Source organism: Myotis nattereri (assembly GCF_964212035.1).
Source record: "Myotis nattereri genome assembly, chromosome: 1".
NCBI lineage: Eukaryota > Metazoa > Chordata > Mammalia > Chiroptera > Vespertilionidae > Myotis > Myotis nattereri.
In genome coordinates, this window is record NC_138075.1 from 215,125,600 (window position 1) to 215,148,436 (window position 22,837).

The window sequence follows — 22,837 nt, forward strand, 5'->3', positions numbered from 1 at the left end:
TATTAAATGTTTATTTAATAATTAAGTGGATTCTATGTTGTCTCTTACCTCTACTTTTTTGGGGGAAATCTCTCTCATTCAAGACACAAAAACAGGAGGTCAATAAAATTAAAACTTAAATCTAGGTTTTCTTTGCTGCGATTTCCAGATAAAAATGAAAAATTACATGATTTTTAAAAATCACTGTTTTAGTTGGTAAATAAGTAATACAAGAATAGCTACACTTGAAAGATTGTGTAAGACTTAAAAAAACAGTAGGACCCCAAGAACTTAATGGGCAAAAGACATGAATAAACAATTCACTGAAATGAAAAACGTATAACATGAAAAACTTTCCAACCATACCAGATATTATTTACCTATTAAATTAGCAAAGTTTTACCCACCGGGTAATTCAGAAATTTTTTGATATTTGCAACCATAGTAAAACAAAGACATATTTTTGATATTTATTTTATATATTTAAATGCCATTTAACAAAGAAAAATCAGCCAAAAAGAGTTCACGTGTCACCTCTGACACGTGTGTCATAGGTTCACCATCACTGCCCTAAGGGAACTTGATACCTAATAGGGGAGACAGAGCAAACAAAAATCCTTGTAATGAGGACAGTGATGGAAATGTAAACCAAATGTTGGAGAGATGGGAGCTAATGGGGAGAGTGTGAAGCAAAAGGGTGCTCATACATTCAAGTATGAGATGAGATATAAACGTGGCTATGTGAATAAGGAACTTTAACAATAGTTATACTCACGGTATGTATGTGAGACTGTGTGTATGTGTGTGTGTACATAGATACATACGTCTAAACCTAAGCTAAAATATCTATGGTTTTCTATTCAATTCTAAATATACATATTCTAAGGACTCAAAATGTTGATTAGAATGTATGTGATATGACATAGAAGTTAACGATGTGATTCTACCACTTACTAGATAGGTAACCTTCAGTAAGCTATTAATTTTCTGGCTTAGTTTCATTAGTAAAATGGTGATTTTAAAAATCAAAGGAAAAAATGTACCTGCCTTACAAGGCTAGTGCAAAGATTAAATGAGAATGTATACTAATGAATTCAGAACAGTGCGTGGCACATGGAGTGCTCAATAAAGGTTTAATACTATTAGTCCACAGACCAAAAATTTGAAAACAGCCTAATGATTAATTAAAAATGATGAGATTATGGTGAATCCATACAATGGCATATTATAATAATCAAAGTGTTCATTAAAAATTATTAATGATATTGGAGAATGCTTATATTAAATGAAAAAGCATGATATGACATTAAATATATATAGTATCAATATATAGAAAGTGAACTAGCAGAAAACTAACCAAAACAGTAAAAGCAATTATTTGGGCAAAATTTGATCTGTTTGCTGGTTTTTTGTCTTCATACTTTTAAAATTGATATTTAGAAACATTGATTGGCTGCCTCCTACATGCCCCCCTACCTGGGGATCAAGCCCGAAACCAGGGCATGTGGCCTGACCTAGAATGGAGCCAGCAACCTTTTGGTGCATGGGACAGCACCCAACCGAGCCACACCCACCAGGGCTCTTTTTATATTTTTCTATCATGAATTGTTTCTTATAGTAAGGAAGATACTGCTTTAAAAAATCAGGAAAACACAAAAGTTTTGTAAGGTTAAAGTAAGGCACCAAATGGATCATTTAAAAAATTTTCTATTAATGCCTAATTCTTCCTGCGTAAATGGTGTAATACAAAACTTTTTGTGGCTTTCCAAAACAATTATTTTCTATTGAATTTACAAACAGGGAGCTTTGTACTAATGCAAAGTCAATATTACAAGAAACACAAAACAGTAAGTATCCCTCAGTTAAACTTGTTTATGAATGTGAGATTAAGCACAAACAATGCATTCCCTGATGGAGGATGCTACACACTGTACTTAGGCCAGCCTCTCCCACACTCCACCACACGTCTTAGCGTCCAGGGGGTTCTGGTCCAGAATTCCCTTCTAACCTTAAACAAGCAGCAGCAGGCCTTGCTGGGAGCGCTTAGAGCCATTCCTCCTCCCGGCTTCATTCCATCTCCAGCAGCTCTTACCTTTTCTCTCCAGCAAACTATACAGGTATCTCATCCCTGCTGCAGTTTTCAAAGGGAAGCACTCCTGTCTGGCTATAAGAAGGAGAAAAAGATAAGGTATTCCCTTCACTCTGAAGAAACTCCCAGAATGCTTTTTAATTCTTTGTGCACAACTTGTCCCTTCATTAACAGCCTATGTTCCTCAACTCTTGACCTTTCAGATGACCTTACCTCATAATCAGTCCAAAACACTGTTTGTTTCAATCAATTTTTGCCCTTACAGTACTATTAACAATCTACACTAATAAAAGAGAAAAATGGTAATTGGTGTACGGCGATACCTTTTTCATTGGCTAATCAGGGCTATATGCAAATTAACTGCCAACTAAGATTGGCAGTTAACTGCCAACAAGATGGCGGCTAATTTGCATATGTAGGCACAATGCAGGGAGGCGAAAGGGAAAGCAGGAAGAAGCCCCCAGCCACTGACAGTGATCTGAAACCCAGGGGGGAGCTAAGAGCTGGGGGGCAGGGCAAAGGCGGCCCTGGGGCCACCTTTGCCCTGCCCCCCAGCCATGATCGGAGAATCAGGCGCCTTTGCCGCCCTGGCCAGTGATAGCAGGAAGTAGGGGTGGAGCCAGCGATGGGAGCTGGGCACGGTCGAAGCTGGCAGTCCCAGGAGCTGGGGGTCCCTTGCCTGGGCCTAAAGCGAAGCCCACAATCGCGGCGACCCCCGCTGCCACTGCGGGTCCCCGCTGCCTGGGCCGGACGCCTAGGCCAGAGGCGTTAGGCCTGGGCAGGGGCGGAGCCTGCAACCGCGGGGAGCTGGGGGTCCCCTGCCCAGGCCTGACACCTCTGCCGGAGGCCTCAGGCCTGGGCAAGGGGCCGATCTGGTGATTGGTGATCGGAGGGTGATGAGGGTCAACTCCTCTGGCTGAGGCATCAGGCCTGGGTGGGGGGCGGAGCCGGGGATTGGGGGGATATGATGGTCCCCTTGCCCAGGCCTGAAGCCTGGGTCAGAGGCGTCAGGCTTGGGCAGGGGGTGGAGTAAGCGATCAGAGGGAGATGGGGGTCCCCTGCCCAGGCATGATTCCTGGGCCAGAGGCCTCAGGCCTGGGCGGGGGCCAGAGCCAGTGATCGGGGGGAGGTGGGGGTCCCCTGTCCAAGCCTGACACCTCTGGCGGAGGCATCAGACCTGGGCAAGGTGCCGATCAGGCGATTCATATATATATATATGAATCAATCAAGAACTCGACAGTTTTTAACAACAGTACGAAAAAGAATAAACAATCACACTTTACAGGAGACCTCAGGAAACTGTTAATATGCTTAATAAATTATTTCTTTGGAGCAAATCTCAAACTTCTTGTTTATCAATCAGCATTTTCATCTAAAAAGGACTGGGTTGGACACTGTACTTCAGTCATAATGTTGAAAAACCATTCTAGCTAATATGTGTCAGTTGTTCACCCAAACATCCATCCACATTATATTACCCAGATCGCTTATGATTGAACTTTTAAAAGAAGTGTTTTAAGCAGAAACTCCCCAGATGTTAATGTACTCTGTTGCTCTATGGACAATCTTCACAGTAAAAACTACCCTTAAAGTAACCTATCAGTTTAGTGAACCCCAAACTTTACAAATTAATACAACACAATCTAAATGCACCATAGATTTATATTTGTTAATCGTGATATCAGAACATTTAAACATTTCAAACTACATAAAAATATGACAAACAATATAAAATAGAAAGAAGTTTGTTGACAACTTACTTCCAAAACATCGCTATTTCTTATTTTGCATTAGCAACAAGATAGCTTACATAGCTCTCCAGGAAACATGTAGTGTTTTTAGTGGAGTGTTATCAACAAAAACCAGCACAGTCCCACACAATAATGTCTCCGATTTATTATCTTTTCCACAGTACAAATTTCTCACAAACCATAAATCCTTTGCGGTTATTCAAAGTCTGTAAACAAATATCTGAATCCCCACATCCCCCCACCTCAGTTTAAGTTTGTGAATGTTTTAAGTCCTCTGATCAAGTTTGAACTCTTCCGCTTGCATAAGGAATAAAGAGCCTTCTCTCTTTAAATTATGTATATTTTATCATACAGCCTGCAATGCAGTAAATCACAGTGAAAGCCCTGGGAAAAACAAAACAACATGATCTTTACAGCAGGACTCAAAACTTTGTAATATTAAATGCATTTATAGAAGCTTCCCATAATAAAAGCATGGGTTTTCATTTCCAGAAATCAAGTCAATTAGAAACCCTAGGTTCTACTTAAAAACCCATTTGATCTAAAAGTGAAAACAGTCCCCTATCCAGTCATTTTATAAACTTTATACAGTTTCACTTGCAGAGATTTCTTTTTTCCAGTCTGGAAAACAGTAGTGCAATTAGTTTTAATTCTTGTAAGTTATTTAGTCCAGGATGTAAATAGCTCTGTGGAAAGATAAGAAGATGCTCTGGTAAACAAGAAATTTTTGCAAGCCCATGCTGGCTTACCAGTCCATTAAAGCTCGTAAGTCCATAGTGGCTTACAATAAATGTTGTATATACATCACTAACAAAGCAGAAATAAATAGGCAGAAATGACTGTAAACTGTCTCATCTCTTAATAATTTTTCAGAAATAACTGGCTTGATGAATTGATTATATAGTCATTTAAATAAGCAGACAGTAGACAGTTGCCCTTAAGGACATTCCACTATGGCATCCAGTCTGGAAAGCCCCAATGGAGTTACATTCCTAAAATTAAAACAAACAAAAAAAGAGGGGGGTGGCAGGGGGGCGGGGAGATAAAAGTTTAAAGATGCCACTTGAATGGAATTCCATCAAGTCAGCCAGTTCACTTGGATTTCTTCTTAAAAAGACTTTTGAGTTTTGATGGCTTTTTGCTCTTCTCTCCATTATGACAGAGGTCATGTGGGATGCTGCTTATCCTGGCAACATTCGGGGCTTCCTGCACTGGTTTACTGTTGTTGCCACCTGAGGAACAGGATGTGTGGCGAGCTTTAGGCACCGGGATGCCACTAGAAAGCTGGTTCATGCTACATGATTTCTCCAAGATGCCATTGTACACTTTGCTTGCAGGACTGAAGATCATGCTCTTCGTTTCTGTCAGCCCTACACAATCAGGAGAACCCCGGGAGAGATCTGCAGTTATGGGCGAGTCTCCTCTGGACGAATCCTCTAGAGAAAGCTCATCTTTTGATATCTTTCGAGGAGACAATGTTTGGTACATCTCAAGGCTTGAAGGAGGAGACTGCTTCCTTCCAATGGAAGAATTTAAGGAGTCACATTCTGAAGCTGTGTCTGGTACTTCCCTGGATAAGACAGAGGTAAAGGTAAAATTTTAAATCAATACTGAGTCCCAGCAGACATTCTAACTATAACAACTCCTGTCATTTCAGCTATCAGAATGTAAATGGGGGAGCCTCAGCCGTTTGACTCAGTGGATAGAGCATCAGCCTGGAGACTGAAGGGTCCTGGGTTCGACTCTGGTCAAGGGCACATGCCTCAGTTGTGGGCTCAATCCCCAGTAGGGGGCGTGCAGGAGGCAGCCAGTCAATGATTCTCATCATTGATATTTCAATCTCTCCCTCCCTCTTCCTGTCTCTCTGATATCAATAAAAATATATTTTTTAAAAATGTAAATGGGGGAAATGCTAAAAATTATACACATTTCAACAAAATTTGAAAATTACTAATTTAAATAATATAACTTAAACTTAATGTTTAATTATTAACATAAACTATAATAATGCAATCTACCAATCTAAGAAAAATAACATTATACCTTCTTTGTTAAGAGAAATGAAAATGTTTAAAGTTTACAGACTTTTCTTAACATTTCAACTACTTATGTGCTATTTCAATGAATATTTTTCTTCCTAAATCATATAGTTGACACAATATTTTTGAAAAGATTAGTCACTGCTTCTCCCTTTACTTAATATTTAGTCATTAAGTTGATGAAATATAGCTTCCTGAAGAAGGAAAAAGAAATATACTAAGAAATATATAAATTCTTCCAAGTTTAAAAAATAAAAAGGAAACTGAAGTACATTAGGGTGGGCAAATGAATGGGAGGTGGAAGCCAATGATGTAATCCTATTTGGAAGTGTACATTCAGTAAAATCTCAAAGGTTTATTCCAATGTGATTCTCCCCCGCCCCTCACTTCTCTACAGTGGAAACGAGAAATAAAGAGGAATGGAAAAACAAAGTTCACAACCCTAAAGCCAACATATAGTAAGTGCTATCAGCCATTCCTTCACATTATACCTGGAATCCCACCTCTTACTCCCCACTGCTGCCATCCCGCTTCCTGAACCACCGTGGAGTCATCTCAATCACTGCAATAGCTTCCTAACTAATTAAGCTCTCCCTGCTTCCGTTCTGCTCCTCACTCTGAGTTACTTCTCCACACAGCCTTTTAGGTGTTTTTTTTTAAAGACTCAACCAGACCCATCATTCCCGTGCTCAGGATTGTCCAATGCTTCCTCTCATACTCAGGCTAAAACCCAAAGTCCTTGTCCAAGTCACAAAGGCCTGTCTGAGCACGCCCACGGCAGTCTCTGAGGCTGCACACGCTCCCATTCTGCCTCATTCCACCACAGCCTCTCCTCGGCCCTCCCACAGGCCAATCTTTGGTTCCCCAAGGGAATTAGCACTATGTGGTTCCTCAGCCTCCCATTCTCCTCCCCTCCAACTCTACATGGCTTCCCCTTCTCCATGCCATTCAGGTTGTGATACCACCCCTAGTCACTCTATCTAAAACAGCATTCTTTTTCCTTCCGTCTGTCTCTGTTTAGCATCCCAGGACTTATCACTGCCTAAAGTGATATTTTACATTAACATATTCTTAGTCAGTTTCCCCAGGAGAAAGGAAACTTAATGAGGACAAGAAGTCTTATTAACTTCTGTATTCTCTGCACTGGAATAGTGGCAAGATTACAGTGGCTATTCAATAGCATGTAATGGATGGATGGGAGGGAGGGAAGGAGGATCCTGAAGAATAGGGATCATGTCTTATTCTAGTTTTTGTACATACCATGCCTGACATATTGTTCACTCTATGAAAAATGATTAAGAAATTTCAAAGTACAGTCAAGGTAAACATAGCAGGCAAAAGAAATGAGGTGGGAGAAGGAAGAGAGCCGAAGACAGAACAGAAATGCAAGAACACATATTTTCATCATCTACCAGTTAGAACTAGGATAGGACGTTGTCTCACTTGTCTAGGCAGCTCAAGTTATTAGCAAGTGCATGGCACACAGCAGACTAAACTCGTATTTATAGAATGAACAGAACTGAATGAGCTCTCACCTTGGATGACCTATGACTACTGTAATTATTTATGCTGATGTGCATTTTATTACTTTGATATGCCTATGAACATAACTATATTAATGCCATATTTTAAATACATTAGCTTTCTGAATGTTTTTAGTCATTTCTATATACTTTACTCACACATGTGTGTGAAGATTGTCTTTATTGCACTACAAGCTCTCAGAAGGTACAAGATCCCATGGGCAAAAAAAGACTTAAAAATGCTTCCAGATAATGCAGTTCCATGTACTGCATAACTTTCCAATGCTTTTACAATCTGATAATGGGCAGTGCTAAGAGAGGAGAGGCAGTCAGGAAAAAATGACTCAAAAATCTATCTTTGGTGAGGACTTTTCTGCTAGGTTTCTTTTGGAGATGTCCATTAATCGAACAGCATATATGATTGTTCTTGAAGCTACTCAGCTGCTTTAGTTACTATTTTATTAATTTACTTTCTATTTTGCTACATGGTTTGGCTACTCTGTGTGAATTTCTAAGGTAGGTTAAAAATATTTCAAAAACTAGTCCCAAAGGTCTAAATTAGGGATGGGGAACCTTTTTTCTGCCAAGGGCCATTTGGGTATTTATACCATCATTTGTGGGCCACACAAAATTATCAACTTAAAAATTAGCTTGCTAAATTTGGTCAGACATTTAATTAACAGCCCTAATGCCTTGGCAGGATCAGATCAAATGATTTCTTGAGCCTTATGGCCTGCGGGCTGGATGTTCCCCACCCCTGGACTAAGTCATGTGTGAAAAGAGCACTGATCCACGTTAGGAACACTGTCCTGGTCCTGCCATTAGTCAGCTGTACAATCTTGGGCAAGTCATTTAATTTAAACAGGATTCAATTTTCCTGAACACCTAAGAGAATTTGATTACTCTCTAACAATACTTCCATTTCTAACATTCTAATTCCAAAATAAATAATCTAAAGTGTTGCACCTCCTGCTAACTATTCAGATCTGGAGAGTAGGTATAGTATACCTTAAAATCTCCCATCTTTTCTAGAGCACATTCTTTGGAAATGTTGAATTTAATTATGTGTACCATTTATATTATTTTTCTATTTCTTTTTCTCCCTCCAGTTGAATTCATGTAAGTTTAATGCATGTGTAACAAGACAACTCAAGGTGAAGTTTAAATGAGTGCATATGTGCATAATGCATCAGACATAAAAGATCAGTAAATAATAAATGTTATTATTTTGTAAGGGTTCTGGTGGCACAACACTGAAGAGACTGAAAATAGAGAGGAGGAAAAGTTTTCTGACTTTAAATTCTTCTCATATTGCTGAGCTAGCTATGAATTTTTGATGTTGCTATTTAAAATGAAACTGAAAACTTCCATCAACTCAAAAAATTCTACTGGAAAGCATAGGTCTGGAGTTTTTCTACTAATTTCCATAAGCCACACAAAAGGAGTTTTGTTAGTAAAGCCATCCTTCTGGTGACTATAGTTATATTGCAAAGATTATACAAAATAGCTAATTATAGAGTGCTAACCAAGCAAAGCTGCGTCAAATTCTCCAATTGTAATGAGAATATAAAACATGGACTGTCTTCTTAGGAATATGCTATAATGATTAGTTGCTAATCATAAAATTTACTTCCACTAGTAGATGAGACAATCATGCATGAAAATAATTATTTGATGATGACATTGACTAAAGAATCCCATGACAGGGAGCTACACGGGATCTTGGAGACCATCCAACCCATTTCATCTGGTTTTGTTTCTCATACGAGGGCAGTAAGACTTTGGGGCTATATGGCTATTAAGTAGCAAAATCAGAAACTGACTCCGTTTTTCTGTGTAACCACAGGCTTCCAAGAAGGACAATGGTTTAGAAAGAGAGATCCTCCATAACAACAGGCTCATGGAGCACTGGGGTCCCTCAGCTGGACTAGCATACCCTGCCACTACTCTTTTTTATAGAAAGAAATTGGTATGAATACAAATTCCTTCTTTCAGTTCCCCACACTTTCTTAAACCTCTGGCATCTGATACTTGTTTACTATCAAGTGCTAGCACATAACAGTAAATCATTAAGTGACAACAAATATTTTAAAAACTCAGTCAGTCATATTCAATGTTTCTTTGTGCTGAAGTATATTTAAACTCATGCTTTTATACTTTACATATAAAATAGTTAATAAGTTTATTTTTAGAGACTTGAGTTACCTGAGTGCTATGACTTCTAAAAGCTGTACCTCAAAATATCTTCCTATGTCTGTATAGTGGTCCCCAAATTCCCAGCCCTAGTACACAGACATCTTCTCCCAGTCAGTTATTTTGTTGTTGTTGCTTTTGTTAATCCTCACCCAAGAATATTTTTCCCATTGACTTTTAGAGAGAGAGGGAAGGAAGGTGGGAGACATTGATGTGAGAGAGACACATAGATTGGTTGCTTCCTGCACACACCCCAACTCGGGCTGGGGGATCAAAACAGCCACACAAGTATGTACCCTTGACCAGGAATGGAACCTGGGACTCCAGTGTGTGGGCCGACACTCTAACCAGTGAGCACACTGACCAGGGCTCCCAGTTAGTTATTCTATCAAACACTAACATAGGAGGGATTTTGCAGATGTAATTAAGGGCATAAACCAGTCGACCTTAATATAGAGAGATTATTATCCAGGTGAGCCTTTTAAATTTGGGTCTAGAGATCAGAGAGAGAGGCAGTCAGAGATTCAAAGCAAAGGAAGGATTTGACCAAAGGGAAACTCTCTGTTGCTGGCTTTGAAGATGGAGGCCACATGGAGAAAGGAACATCGGGCAGCTTCTAGGAACTGAGAGCAGCCCCTGCACAGGAACCGGACCGCAATGCTATAACCCCAAGGAACTGAATTCTTCCATAACCAACTGAGCTTTGAAGAGGCCCCAAAGCTGCAGATGAGAGCGGAGCTCAGTCAATCCCTTGATTTTACCCTTGTCAGATCCTGGGCAGAAAGCCCGGCCACACCAAGCTTGAACTTGGGCATACAGAACTGAGAGCTAAAAACTGGGTGCTGTTTGACATCACTAAGTTGTGGTACGTTCTTGTGCAGCAATGGAGAACTGGTTAGACACATCAGTCCTACCCACCCCACTCCCACCTCCCACACAGCAGCCAACATATACTTAGTTTATTCACTGCCAATACCATTGCTTCTCAGCAGAGAAGTAAATGGCCTCCTCCTCCTCTTCGCTCCTATAAAGAGCAGGGCAACTTGACACTGAGAGGATATCTGGATCAGGGGAGGCCAATGAGTGCTGGGTGTGCTGGGGATGGTGGGCGTGCCGCGGGTGTGGCGGGTGCGGAGCGTGGGCAGGGAGCTGAGCTCGCTGGGTCTGTGGTGAGGACGGCACGATGCTGCGACGAGAGCGACACAAGCTACTGCTTCTGGCTAACGACCCAGCAGGTTTAGCCATGGTCCCTGAAAACCAAACATAAATTTTAAAAAAGCTCATAAAACCCAGTGCTCCTTTGTACACGCTATAAATATTCACAAAAGAGAACTGATGTTACTAAGATGTAATCTTTCACTCTACCTTACTGAAATAAGTGACTGAGCCGTTATTACCAACCTCCATCACCTTTACTGCTCCTCGGGAAAGTTAAGAAATAAAAAATAAAATCTAACAAAAATGAAATCAAGTCTAAAAATAAACAGAAATGAACATAAACAAATTAGGTTTTAATATTAAATTTGACATTACCAACCAAAAAGATTTTAAAATTTACCCAACATAATAAATCCTTAAATTCAGAAAATCAATATAGCATATTTACAAGGAATTTGTACTTTGTTACAAAATAAATTTCAACATTAAAAGAAGGAAAATTATCAGTAAAATATAAGTTGGATTTTTCAATGGTTTGATCCTTGGTTGGGGGTGCATGTGGGAGGCAACTGGTCCATGTGATGTTTCTCTCTCACACTGATATTTCTCTCTCTCCCCACCTACTTCTCTCTCTTTCTCTCTCTCTCTCTCTCAAAAAAAAAAAAAAAAAGTCTATTTTAAAAAAAAAAAAAGAACCCTAGCTGATTTGGCTCAATGGGTAGAGCATCAGCCTGTAAACTGAAGGGTCTCGGGTTCAATTCCGGTCAGGGACACATACCTCAGTTGCAGACTTGATCCCTGGCCCTGTCGGGGCATGTGCGGGAGAAACCAATTGATGTGTCTTTCTCACATCAATGTTCCTCTCTCTTCCTCTTCCTCTCCCCCTATCATTTCCACTTTCTCTAATAATCAATGGCAAAAATATCTTCACTTGACGATTAAAAAAAAAAAGGTATTGCTCACAAATATACAATACTTTCAAAAAATTTTTTTCTTAATTATGTTGCCATGTCTTTTGCCTGAAAAAAAAATATATGAATCCCTGTATTAGAGTTATATACACTCGGAGTTGAGGGTCTTTCTTCCTTGTTGCCTGAAGAGGACTGGATGGGGCTATAGACAGTTATAACACTATAAAATCACAGTATTAAAAAGCAGGCACTTTGACCTTTCAACAAGCATTCCTTTACATAATGTGAATATTTTACAACATGTTCAGGCTATTATTAATTTCCAGTGAAGGCAGATATCCACCCCACCTGTGATTTATAAGAGCAGTTAAATAAAGCATCCAAGTTCATTATATAGAAATTACTGAGATAATTTTCATTCTATTATCAATAATTAGATAAGAGAAGCACAGCGATTTAATATGACCCTCTATTGCAAACTGTTTTTCCTTATGCCAGAGAAGGTAAATTTTGTTTTGTAATAAGGGATTCCCCCTGCCACCAACAACCAGAAATAATAAGCCATATATGGACTTCTGGTTCTAACAATATGGCAGTCAAAGATTACCTGACCAGCATTTCCCAACTCTCAACAATGCACTTTAAATACCCTCAAACACTTCAATATGATGAATAAAATACAACAATAGTTCTAAATGCAAACTTGCAAGGAAGAAAAAAAAAATCAGATGCCAAAACAGAGAGGATAAAAGAAAGCACTACTAGATCTGTGAGTGACGGTGGCACTACTGTGGAGGTTCCCAGTCACAATAATTCAGGGGTTTGGGTTATCATTTGGGGATATGAAAGACACCTTGAGCCGACATGAAGTAAGGAATAGGAATTGTGAGTGTTCTGGATAAAAGCTGGGGTCTAGATGGGCTACATTCCTCAGTGAAAGCATATGTTTAAAAAAAAATCTCTTTAAAATAGCTCAGTAAAAAACTACAGACAGAAGAAGGCAACAGTTAAAGTGGTTCTTAGAGAAAAATTCGTAGCCATAAAATCATACATTAAGGAAAAAAGGAGAACTAAAAATTCATAAGCTAGGTGTCTAAATAATAAAACAAACAAAAAAAATAAATTCCAATAAAGAAAATAAAAGAGCAGAAATAAATGGTGAATTGCCGGGAGCTGGTCCATGCTTGCTGTTTCAAGGGACCTGGCATATATGGCATACTGTTCTTAATATGTTTGCTCACCTTCTAGGCCAGGGGTGGGCAAACTTTTTTACTTGAGGGCCACAATGGGTTCTTAAACTGGACCGGAGGGCCGGAACAAAAGCATGGATGGAGTGTTTGTGTGAACTAATATAAATTCAAAGTAAACATCATTACATAAAAGGGTACGGTCTTTTTTTTTTAATAGTTTTATTCATTTCAAACGGGCCGGATCCGGCCCGCGGGCCGTAGTTTGCCCACGCCTGTTCTAGGCACTATGTGTTTTAACCAAGGTCTCTGAGAAAGGTTGTTTCCCCAGGTAGGGATTTTCCCCTGAAGTTAGGGAGGGAATAAAACCCCTTAACTAAGTGCCAGGCGGGTAATTAATCACTTTAACTACGAACAATCATGCTTAAGCTACATAATCTTTACTCCCTGGACTGGAGATAAGAAATGCCCTAACCTTTGTAATAGAGATTGATAGGACTGAATCAACTGGTATAAATACAGATGTAACAAGACAGCAAGACTCAGAACTAAGAAGACAGAACCAAGAGAGACAGAAATTGGCACAGAACCTACACAGAACGTTCTCTAGGGACAGAAGAACTTCGCTGGAGAGAACATGGCAAAAGATCCTGGACTGAACCTGACTACAGAAATTGGCAAGAGAACCTGACTAGAACCTGGTGACTGAACCTGGCTGGAGAACCTGGACAGAACCTGGCTGGAGAACCTAGTGAGGGAACATGGCTACAGAACCTGGCTGGAGAACCTGGAGAACCTGGCTGGAAAACCTAGCAAGAGACCATGGACACAGAACCTGGCTGGAGATCCTAAACAGAACTTCGCTGGAGATCCAGACCAGAACTTGGCTGGAGATCCTGGCTAGGCTGCTGATCAACTGAACGCTGTCTCCGTGTCATTCCTTCTTCGCCGACTCCGTCTACGCCTTTGGGAACCCCTGGACCTGCTGGGGTTGGACCCCGGCAGAGAATATCAACAAAAAAACAGTTCTTTGAGGAATGAAAGAGTGAGTGAAATAAAATAGTCAAATTATGCCAGATTAAGCAAGGATAGGAAAATGAAAGGATTTTTAAATATGTGAAAATTTTTAAATCATGTAAAATACTATGGACAACTTTAAGCCAACAAATTTTAAAACTTAGGTAAAACAAACAATATTTTAGAATCACATAACTTAAAAGTAGGCTTTTTCCCATTATAAGAATATAAATCAATAGTTTGAAAAAAAAAATCTGCCCCCTTTCCTCCTGCCAAAAATCCTTAAAGAACAAATAATCTGTATTTTATACTATCAGAGTATGGAATAAAAATTCAAAACATTTATTGGGTATTATTATGGGTTAGGATCTGTTCTAAGTGTTTTACAGGTATTATTATTATTTAAATGACAAAATAATTACACAAGGTGGGTTACATTTTATAGAGACTCAGAGAGAGTGCTTCCTACAAGACTACACAAATAAAAAATAATGGATGTTTTATTCAAAACAAAATACTGGACAACATTAACCTATAAGGTGAGGGGGTGTGATACATATTAATGGTGGTGTAAACATTCAAATCTATGCAGTCTTGTTCCAGAGTCCACATTCTTTTAATATTTACTGATTTGACAGAAGAAACAGAAAGAGAGAGAGAGAGAGAGAGAGAGAGAGAGAGAGAGAGGCAGAGAGAGACAGAGACATTGATTTGTTGTTTCATTTATTTCTTATATGTGCCCTGACCAGGGATCGAACCCACAACCTTGGTGTGTCAGCATGATGCTCTAAGCAACAGCTACCCAGCCAGGGTCAGAACCCACATTCTTAACCACTACATTTTACTACCTCTATTTAAGAGTAGGAAAGAATGGGATGGAAAAATAGGCATATTCCTTGACTTACTTTGTGATGCTAGTTTTACTAGTAACCCTGATATCAAAATCAAACAGAGTGTTTGGAAGGAAAATTATTGGCTAAACTAATGTATGATTAAAGATATAAAAACCCTAGATAAAATAATATAGCAAACCAAATCCAATTTATCATAAGTCATAATGTACTGTTTGCATAATAAATTGGATTTGGTTTGTCACAATGTACTATTTTTATAATAAATTGGATTTGTATGCTATATTATTTTATTTAGAGTTTTTACATATTTAATTAAGTAGATTAAAATTATAAATAAAAAAATAAAGTGATCACCTCAAAATATGCAGAAGATGTTGGTAAAATTTAATATCCATTGATTTAAAAGAAAAATCATTATTAGCAAAATAGGAATAAAAATTAAATTTCTTAATTCAAAAGCACTCTACCAAAAATGTAGAGAGAAAAATATCACACTTCATGATGAAATATTATTGGGAGCATTCTTTTTACAGTCAGAAATGGCAACCACTACTACCTGCAATCACCACTCTTATTCAACACTTTATGGGAGGCTTCAGCGGTTCTCAACCTGTGGGTCGCGACCCCTTTGGGGGTTGAACAACCCTTTCACAGGGGTCACCTAAGACCATCGGAAAACACATATATAATTACATATTGTTTTTGTGATTAATCACTATGCTTTAATTATGTTCAATGTGTAACAATGAAATTGGGGGTCACAACATGAGGAACTGTATTAAAAGGTCGTGGCATTAGAAAGGTTGAGAACCACTGCTTTAGACTGAATAACAAGGGGGAAAAATCAAAAGGATTGGGAAGAAAACAGCAACTCATTATTATTGTCTATACAAAAAAATCCAAAAGGCCCTTAGAAGAGAATTCAATTTTTCTGTATATAAGATCAGTATACCCAAATCAACAGCACTTCCCTAAATATCAGCACAAGCTATCATACCTAGAAATTAACCTTGAAAACAAAATATATGCAAGAACTACACAGAGAAAATTGTAAATTTTACTTAAAGATATAAAAGTAGGTAGGTCTCAAATGGAATTTATGAATATTTGTTCCCAAGTAAATTCAAAGAAATTCCAGTAAAAGCCCAATGGAATTTCATAAGCTGATCCTAAAATGACCCAGAGTAGCAACTGAAGCTGAATAATAAATGAAGGCTTTGAAGTACCAAACCTCAATACTTACTATGAAGCTATAAGTAGCAACTAAGGCAGAATGGGACCAATGAAAGAAAACAGAGAACCTAGAAGCATTTATGTGTCTATGGAGAGAAGTGGTATCAAAAATCAGCAGATAGAGGAGAAATGAGGCTGGGACAACTATTTATCTATACAATGATGTATTCTGTTCACAATTTGAACAAAAATAACTTCTAGGTAGATTAAAAGACTAAGGGATTAAAGCAAAACTTAAAAACTTTTAGGACAGCTAACAAAACTACCACCTTCTGAAAAAGACTTAAAAAGCAAAAATCATAAATTTGTCCTTAAAATATTTTTTAAACTCTTCTGATTAAAAAAGAAAATAAATAACATAGCACAATAAAAAAGCAAAGGCAAATCCTAGGAGAAGATGTCTTCAACCCTCAAATAACCAGGCAACATTTAAAAAAATTCTTCCAGATCAGTAAGAAATCCTGGAGAAAATTCCATAGCAGGAACAAAGAACTCAGATAGAAAGGAATCTGAACAAATGTCAATAAATGATATGGTACTCGATCTCAATAGTCATCAAGGAAATAAAATTTTTAATAACAGTAAGGTATCATATAACATCCATTCAAGTTATAAACCAAATCATACCATTCCAAATAGTGTAAGGATATAAGAAGACAGGCTCTCATATATAGTGGTTGTGAAAACTGATAGAACCACTTTGAGAGCAACTTGGCAATGACTAGTAAGCGGTGTCTTCACCACAACTCAGCAATCCATTTCTAGGTGTTCACCCAGAGAAGCCCTCAGAGCTATGACATGGAGATGAAGATAAAGATGCTCATTGTAGTAGTATTTTATAAGGGGGGAGGGGGGAAGGGAGAAAGAACCTATCTCAGTAGAAAAAGGGATAAACTGTGGTTTATTACTACAATAAATAAATAAATACACTGTGGTTAACTTATATTCAACAGTTACAGTAAATTTAACTATATGTAAACATGGAAAATTTATATAACAGTTTTGAGCAAAAAGAGTTAAAAACTATACCAATATATACAGTTTGATAACATTTATGTAAATTTTAAAATAAGTAACAATTGTATTTATTGTTTATGGATATACCTGCATGTAATAAAAGTACAATAGGCTTTAGAATGTAAACAACTTTAGAAGAGTGGGAAAGGGAGGCGATCTGGTTTAGCTGTAGCTGTAATGGTTTATTTTGATAAAGAGATGAGAAAAGCAAAATGTTAATATCTGTTTACCTTTGTAGTAGGTGAGCATATTGTTTTTAGGAATATCTGAAAGGCTTTATAATAACAAATGTTAAATAAATTGCTACTGCATTCCCACTGTGAATGTTTAGCAGTACTATAAAAGTACCAACAGAAAAACAAACAATCATCTGCTCCTACCCACACAGGGCTAACCTTTGATAGTATCTTCTCTGTCTTTTTTCCTTACAAATAATTAAACACAGACAATATTATGCTATGTATGTATAGTTTTACAACCTTACTTTGCTCTTAACATGCCACAGGAATGTTTCCTTGTCATTATTTCACACTTATACAGCTTACATACCCAGAGTACAAATTTAAAACTGCTCAGGAGGGTGTATAATTATGAGCCTTTATCCTACCTTAGACCCTCATCTTACTGCCAGGAGTTTCTTATTTATCAGGTCTAGAAATTATGCTTTTGTAACTAAGCAGAGTGAAGTATCACTGTTGTGCCACTGGGTGGAAGCAAAGCTCTCCAAGTATATTTGGTATGAGTTATTTTTCAAAGATAATAAATTTGCTCACAGCATTTTTAAACATCATATTAACTTCAAAATCAACTTGTACTTTTTTTCATATTTAAAAGTTCAAATTTATACATCACAATCACTGAAAAGTTAAGATAATTATTCACATTTAATGCTAAGTGTTTTAATGCACATATGAATATCTTTTTCCTCAAAAAAAAAGTACTTTAAAAAATCTAGTTAATTTAGGGAATACATCTTCATGCACACTTCTGATGGTGCATAATTATGCATTCTAAGGAGGGACTGCAACATTAAAAAAAAACTTTAGTTTTCAAACTGCATCATATACCTATGAATCAGTGTTACATTTGTTAAGCTTAGGGCATATAATTCAAATAAACACAATATTCAAAGAGCAGAGCTGGCCCAGATCTAGATATAACTTTGCAACATCACTCTCTTGCAGCATAGGGCCGGTGAAATGAGTGAGGTCACACATTCAGTACTCATTACAACACAATCTGTCCTCTCCTCCGTCCTCTTGTAAGATTTAGTGCCTCCCCAATCTGTTTGCATTATCTGCCTGCTGGTTTCATTTTTCCAACCTTAGAATGAAAACCACAGACATGAACATAAACACAAAATCACTATTTATTTGAAAATTTACGAGATTTCTTTCACAAAATTGTTTTAAAAATTAGAACCCTTTCTAAATCATAACTTCAGAAAAGCTATAATTGTCTTCAATCAATAATTAACTTCTGCTCTCCATTCTTTGGACTCCTGTTCTATCTACACTGTTTTCATAAAGATCAGAAAGGTTGGGAAAAATGAAGCCGGTAGGCAATAATAAGGATAATGATTTCTAAATCATAAAATACAGCATCTTAAATTCAACCCCTTCTAACGTTACCCCAAAGCCCTACATGAACTTTGCAAAAAGTCCAAATACTTATTAATAAATTCTGCAATTTGTTAATAAAATCTAAAATATTTAAATTTCACTTTCCTGCCAAAATGTATTCTTTACCATGTAAAAATTTTCAAAGAATAGAACATAACAAAGGAATTGCACATTTTCTAGCAACAAAAAAATCTACAAAATTTTCTAAACATAGACATAAACACAGTTTAATTTTATATAAAGGTAAATTGATTCAGTGCTTTATGAGTTGATACTCTTTCAGTAAAAGCACAGAATTGGAAAAGCAAAACAAAATATTAAAAAAAACATGCCTACTGAGAATGTCAACTCAATTTTAAAAAAATCACAGGCTGGCTGAAAGTCACACAGTTGGTTAGTTAGTGGCACAACTAGGACTGGAACACAGGATTAGAGCTTGCCTAAATTTTACTTTGTACTATAGATTACACTGCTTTTTGAAAGATTGTTTTTACTCAAAGCTCAGCCCTTCATTCATAAAAGTGATTTAGCATGTATGATGTAACACACACACACACACACACACCTACCTCAGACATTATTCTGAAACAGTAAACACAAATTAACAACAAAAAGAGAAAACAAAGAATGTACAAGATGTTTTATCACAGCCTTCAAAGTAAATGCTCCATAAACGGCGTGGTGTAAAGTTACTTTAAAGCTATCCCAATTCTCTTTTGAACTCATCACTTACCAGGAAACTGTGACACTATGGGAGGTGTATCTTCATCTAAGTCGTCAACTCCTCCAGCGATTGGATAGGGTGGAATGGAGACTCTGGGCATCACCACCCAGCTGTGGTCTGAATAAAGGGAAGAGGTCAGGCTTGGGAGCCCCGAGTTATGGGCTATCTGGAAGCCACAGATCTTCTCAATCTGTTGCCAGCGAAATAGTCGTTCTCGTAAACAAGTTGTCAGCTCGGAGAGAGCTTTCCTGGAAAAGACAACATAGGAATTATTTGTTATTTCAAATAGTCCTTAATATGGCACTGAAAAAAGACAACTACATGAATAGAACATGGCAATTAGCTAATTTCAAGAATTACACACTCTTAGAATTAGTATGAATTATGTGATACATGATCAAATTAAAATATAAAGTGTCCATGAATTACATATTTCAGCACAGTGAAAATAAACAACTAAAATAACATTCTTACTTTGCTTCCAGAATTTTGTGGTCTACCTCATCTAGGGAGGAGCTGTGTGCAACATGCAGAGTCCCGAAGACTGTGCTTCTCTTCTTTTTAATTTTCTCTGCCTAGAAACCAAAGGAGAGAAAAATAAGGCTAGTTTTGGGGAAAACATACATATATTAATGAAGTTTATTTTGTTTTAAAAATATTAATCATAAAACCAGTGAAAAATTATTAGTCAATAATATATAGCCCTATTTTCCAAAAAAGAAAATAGATGAGGGAAAAAACAAACATGCTTTCCCAACTTAAACGATATGATTAAAAACTCTGTTCTGGAGAAATTGTCTATTTCTGTGATTCAGAAAGACCTGAATTTTCTATTAAAACTAACAAATAACATTATATCCTACTACAATAGAGGTGTTAGTGAGTGAACTGAACTCTTTTTTGTGTGTGTGCTACACATCAGATTAATACTTAATTGTATTTCACACAATTTAATAAAGTCAGACATTAATTTCTAGTAACTACTGACCTGAATCAGATATGAAGCAGCAACCTAGAGGAGAAAAGCTCTGTATAAAACATTTATAATGATAATAGGGATGATTTTTAAATGACACTAAGGTCATTCTGAAAGGTATACACCTCTTTAAAGAAAGCAATTCTACTTGATAGCCTATGATTATGAGAGTCAATTAATGCAATAAGTTCCAGTTCAAGAAAAGAATCTGCAATAATAAAAATGTATTCATATCTTTGTATTCAACTGGTTAATCCTTCTAGAAATTTAATAAGTTTTGAAATATAACAGAGTACCTCCTCCTTAGCAATAGCTAATTGCATTTCGGCATTCTGTCTTTTAATATTGTAGTACTGTACTTCTACTTCATGTGTCAACTGAAGCCATTTTTGAAGTGCATCTGGAACAGACCAGCTGCTTCTGAGTTCAAATTCTTTTTCAGCCTTTTTTAAAGCCATTCGAACCTGGATGGGAAGAGGAGGGAGAGAGGGATGAAGAGAAAGGAAGAAAAGAGAGAAATTTCTTTTCTTAAGATATTCAAATTAAAAAATTTTTAAAGAAATTAGGATATTTTAGTACCCAAATTAAGAGAAAAAGCCACTTTAATTATGCTCTTTGTAAACAACATTTTAAATCACAAAGTCTAAAACAATATATTTCTGACATTAAAACTTAAGCTGAAGTTTTAAGTGCATCTTAAATTCACTATGCAAAGTGGTAAAGCCAGAGGATAGAGGGGACCTACATAGACCTTAAGCTGAAATATTTAGTTTTTATATTTTATTATAACAAGACTCACTAAGAGTGAAAAAATAAATCTAGGGCATATAAAAACTAAAACTTACCACACTCTTCTCACAATGCATTATTTATGAAGTAGGATATGAATAAGTGTCCTATTCTATTACCCTTTCTAACATTACCCCAAAGTCCTACTACATACTCCGTAACTATACACTCACTGTTCTGGAGAATTTTTACCTCTGCTATTTAATCCACTGCTCCTAATATACCAGAAAGTAGATAAATTGTAAATTTCGAGAAAGTTGATTCTGACTGAGGGTTCATCTGATTTTCCATAAGAAACCATTCATAGCCTTCAGTGACCAAGTCTTTCTTTCAGCTACCCTTGAAGGGAGTCAATGCTTAGTGTGGGACATGGTATTACATGCTAAGGAAAATACTCTTAAGGAAAGTGTCACAAAGAAAAGGACACAGAAGGAAGAGACAACCCATTCTAGGAATGATTCACTTAAACTAGCAGAGTTCAAGCTAAAGATATGTAAAGACACATGATGAAATTTATGGAATTACATATGCTGAAGTCCTTCACACAGAGTAAGGAGTGAGCTATGGAGAATCCTGCTTCTGAACACCATAACTGAAAATTAATTTTCCTTAGGCTAAGTAAGGTAACTAAAACTCTACTCCTAAACCAACATGCAGGAGAATGTTTGATCTAAATAAACTTTATCATTTGCCAGATTAAACTAAGAGTACTATACACAAACTTTTGATGAAGAAACAGAATGGCTGTCAGATACTGTAAGAAAAAAATATGCAGAAAGTATTTTTTTAAAAGTCTACAATTTAAGAACAAAAATTCACAATGGACACTAAGTAGATAAATCAAAAAAACAGATATTAAAAGCAAGGATAAGATCACTGAAAACAAATCCTAAGCAACATTTGCCTGACACAATTTACTGTGCAATGTGCTTGGGACAATACTGTGTTTAATAAGAAGCTTGGCTAAGCTGTGTGGCGTCCTGCTAATCTCTCAGGAAGAGAGAATGTGAGCTCAGGTCCTGTGATGTACAGGTCTAGATAATACCACCAAGTGAAGGGCTGCAGGCCCTTCTTCTGACAAGATTTTAAAGCTAAATTTTCTTCTGTAGTTTTCACTGCCAAAGAAGTATACAGAGAATCTGAACAAATTTCACTGAAGTTTTTCTCTTTAATCATTAAAATTTTCCTTAATGTTATATCTACAAATTTATTTCTCCTAAAATAATTCAATGAACATATTTAACACAGAATTGATATATTTCTATATAAATTAAGACTAAACAATGTTTTGATTGACTGTCAAATATGTCTCAAATTTTTAAAAATCCTTACCTTCTAATAATAGCAACTATTTAAACTATTTTTCTGCTAATTCATGTTTATCATTTGACCTAAATTCCAACCCTTAGTTTGAATTACATTGTTATTTATAGGAGGATGGATCTAAAATTAATAACTTTCACAAATGATGAATTAATAAGTTGTTTAAAAATATAATAATTATTGACATAGTTTTTTTGTGTAAAACAGCAATAAGTAAAAACATGGTATTAGAAAGAAACAGCCTAAACACCTGAAAACCTGGCTTCTACATGCAACTTTATTCGTTATTACCTCTCTGACCTTCAGCAAATTCTTTACTTTCTGAGGTTGAATGTCTCATGTAGAGTAGGGGTACCATGGATTGTCCTGACTTAAGCTTCTTTAGACTTTAAGAAAAAAATTACGTATGTGAAAAGAATTTACACAAAATATAAAGTGGTACTATTATTTAC

General features: G+C 36.9%; 1 protein-coding gene across 1 annotated transcript in view; it reads right to left on the reverse strand.

The window, feature by feature from the left end:
• Positions 1-3,712: 3,712 nt before the first annotated feature.
• STIM2 (stromal interaction molecule 2) overlaps positions 3,713-22,837 on the reverse strand; it is a 150,161-nt gene continuing 131,036 nt past the window's right edge. Inside the window, exons 8-12 of the mRNA XM_081083047.1 lie at positions 20,570-20,737; positions 19,772-19,872; positions 19,307-19,545; positions 10,551-10,824; positions 3,713-5,389 (exon numbers count right to left, since the gene is read on the reverse strand). Of these exons, the coding sequence (XP_080939173.1) occupies positions 4,912-5,389; positions 10,551-10,824; positions 19,307-19,545; positions 19,772-19,872; positions 20,570-20,737 (1,260 nt within the window). The 3' untranslated portion in view covers positions 3,713-4,911. The remainder of the gene's footprint in view (positions 5,390-10,550; positions 10,825-19,306; positions 19,546-19,771; positions 19,873-20,569; positions 20,738-22,837) is intronic.